Source organism: Tiliqua scincoides, chromosome 1, assembly GCF_035046505.1.
Source record: "Tiliqua scincoides isolate rTilSci1 chromosome 1, rTilSci1.hap2, whole genome shotgun sequence".
Lineage (NCBI taxonomy): Eukaryota > Metazoa > Chordata > Lepidosauria > Squamata > Scincidae > Tiliqua > Tiliqua scincoides.
The window spans coordinates 216,570,740-216,574,105 of NC_089821.1; the positions used below are offsets into that span (position 1 = coordinate 216,570,740).

The 3,366-nt window shown below is 46.9% G+C and overlaps 1 protein-coding gene across 1 annotated transcript; it reads right to left on the bottom strand.

The window, feature by feature from the left end:
* Positions 1-852: 852 nt before the first annotated feature.
* Positions 853-1,740, bottom strand: LOC136647306 (uncharacterized protein F54H12.2-like). Its single transcript, XM_066622758.1, has one exon. It carries the CDS (start codon positions 1,738-1,740, stop codon positions 853-855), a length of 888 nt encoding a protein of 295 aa, XP_066478855.1.
* Between the last annotated feature and the right edge of the window lie 1,626 nt (positions 1,741-3,366).

Here is a 3,366-nt window from a genome sequence, read left to right on the forward strand (position 1 = left end):
GCCAGCTGCGCGCACCCCTAAGGGTTGGGATGTCTTTCTGAAGGCAATGGCTGAACTAAATATCCCATCCACGGTTGTCGGCAACCCAGGAAACAGGACCTCTTTGGACCACTTGAAAAACCCCAGCCCCGTGATGGAAATAAAACATACCCCCAAGACTTCCAGAAGATCTTCTAAAAAGCAGAGACAATCTAGTTCTGTACCGTGGCTGACCTTATAAAAAATAAAAGCACTTTTAAAAAAAAAGACGCTGCTTTGACTCTTTTTTTCTTTTAAACCCCCTCAGAGAGGGGTATCTTTTTTATTGAAAACCATGCCCATGAAAATTACTACATGACACACAGGTTTGGGGCTGATAAAAAAACCGGGGGGGCTAGTCGCGACATGTTCTGCTTCTTTTTTACAAATAGCAGTACCATGCAATCGTTCCTTAGCAAATCATCGGAATAGAGTTCTTGAATCTGGTTAAAAGTTAGCCCCTTACACCGTTGGCGCAGAAAAAACACATAGTGGTAACCGCAGGTTGCAGAGTCCGGGTATTGTACTTGCTTTGCTTGATATGTCGTTACAGGGCCACATGTTCTTAAAAAATCCATGATTGCCTTGGGGAATCGGGGATGGTCTTGCGGATGGCCGTAGGAGTCAAAAAACTCTACGTGGTTTTCTTCTGGCAGGTACAAAGCTAGCCAGTGCTCTCCCGGGCGATCATGAGGGTCCGTGTTTACCACCAGTCCCACGGGTCTCTGTAGCTGGTTCGCTTTAGGAAGCTAGTCACAAGGAAACACTCCCTTGAATACCTTACGGGTGACGGGGTCAGCAGACAGCAGCCGCGTTAACTGCAGAGTGTCCATGTCACATATAATCAAACAGAACATTCCTTTGGTTATTTATTTTGATTATGTTGTCAAAAACCCCGTAGACGATCATGTTAACGGTCTGTGGGAGGGGTCTGGCAAACCGAACTTCTGCCCTAAGGTTTCCCGTGTTGATCAAGGAATAGTGCTCGCCGCATTCCTGGTCAGGGGACAGGTCGAAGGCGAAGAGCGTGTATCCCCTCGCAAAGTCTTCTCTGTTGACTATCAGCCCCTTGTCTTTCATGGGCTTACCAGAGGCGTGCACCAGGCTCATGTACTCCCTCACACAGCTTCCTTCTTGAAAGTCTGGCTGAAATGGCTTTGCTGGGATTTGGTACCCCGACAGGTAAATAGCAAAAAAATTGATGTCATAATGCTTAAAGTTAAACGGGTTTTTGCCTAAGGTCCCGCTGAAAGCATCGTTGTCCACCAGGCCGATCACGACCATCTTCGGCAATTGTCCCAGAAACAGGTTCTCCTGGTTACTGACGCGACTCCCCGCCGGGAGACTAAACACTTTCATACTGACACGGTCCACGGGGTACTTGGCGGTGGCTGTAAGCAAAGCTTCAGTGTGCCCCAGCCGTACCCCTTGGGCGACTCTCACCTTCTTTACAAACAGCGACGCCGTCAAAAGCTTCAACTTGTAGCGTACGTTGGCATCGTCCGTCATCATGCAGAATCTGTCTTTGCTCCGGGTGAGTTTAATTTTCACGTCCACCCCGTGTAACAACAGTTTTTCTTGAAAAAAGAGGTCCGCGTGGAGATGACCCAGGAGTTCTATTTTTCTGCTTTCAGCAGTCAGTCCCGCTCTTTTAATAAACCCTTGGTTTTGCCCATCCAGGTCCGCTGAGTTGTGTTCACCAGGTGTGTCTTTGTAAAACATTCCTGCAGAGAACTGGCTGGATAGTGCGTCTTCGCCGTAGTTTAGCACAGACTCGATGAAAGCCCTATAGGGATTTTCAGTTGTTGCTCTGGCTTATGAGTCTGTCTCCCAGGGTCATGTCCAGCTGACTAAAAATGGAAGCGATAGGGTAGTTCACCAATGCCACTTCTGCCTGTCGATCAATGTTACCCCCATCTTCTTTTACAATTTTACACCTCAGGTAAAGTAGAGTGTTGTTTAAATCCAAATAATCCTCCCCGTTTCCCGTGATGAAAAATTCCAATGATGAAGACTCCGTCACAGCCGTCAACGGAGGCACCTCCACATAAACGCTTCCTTCAATGCTGGTCTGCGTAGGGGCTATTTGGAACAGGTCTAGTTCGGATTTTGTACACTCTTCTGAGCACCCGTGAATAAAGGCCATGGTCGTTTGTTTTTTTTTAAATATGTCTCTAGAGAGGACTCTCTTTCTGCACCTCGGCTTCCGAGCTTTTCTCTTCTGTGTAGTCCTTCGACTTTTAGCCCTTCTTTTAAAGGGACGGGGTGGTCCTGTCAGCAGCGCTCGTGATGCTTTTCGTTTAACCGCTTTCCTTCTTTTCACGTACATCAGACCCGACCCCTTCTGTGGTATAACTTTATTCAATACGGCCTGAGAAACGTTTCCAACCACGTCCCGGGTAATATTGCGGGCAGCTAATTTAATGTGCGGTTTAATAATCTCTAACCCCCTCCTCAAAAGGGGAACCGCCTTTTGAAAAAGACTTTGGAATATGCCTCCGACCCCTGCTCCATACATAACAGGCGCTCCATGAAATCCTTGAAATCCATGCCCAGCCTGCACCCTGTAGTAGTTGGTAAAAAGGGCTGGGTCCCCGTAATGTTTTAGAAGGACCATGTTTTTTTTAAAATATCCTGTTTTTCCTGGGACTGAAGTGTAGCTTCACAACCACTTTGCCGAAACAAAATGACACGTTTTTGTTCTGGTCTGTCTTTATCTCCACGGTGATGCTGTCTATATGTCCCTGCATACGCCGACATAGTGCGGTCTATCATAAGTCACCGTAACTCGTTCACCGTTCTCGCCGCGAATAGGAACACATCGCAACAGAGGCACATAAAAGTCCCCCACCACCTGGTGGTCTATAATGTCTGTGTAAACATACAGAGTGCTAAAACCTCCTGTAATATCCGCCGTGAAGGTAGATTTTCTGGTAGCTAAGCTTATGTCCAATCCTAATATATGGGACAGTTCCACTTCTGCTTCAATTTTGTGAAGCGACGGAGCAATAAGATAGACCTTCCTATCCACAGAATCATAGGTCAGAGATGTATCAGGTGGTGGATTTATATGACTCTTTATTACCTTGTTCATATTATCCAGTATATCAGGTACTGAAGCGTAATAACCCCTCCGTAGAGTGAATAGCCATTCTGTCCTTCCATCGTCAATTTGAAACTTTCTATCGTCTGTGAGTGTGTCCCAGGTGTGAGGGCATTGTATCTCCGCTAACCTCACTTCCCACTCCCCCGGCAGATCCAGGGAGCGCACCAGACGGATCGTGAAGGCAGCACTGCTGTTCTGATCAAATATTTTATTGCAAGCATTGCTAGGAAGGGTGATGTAAA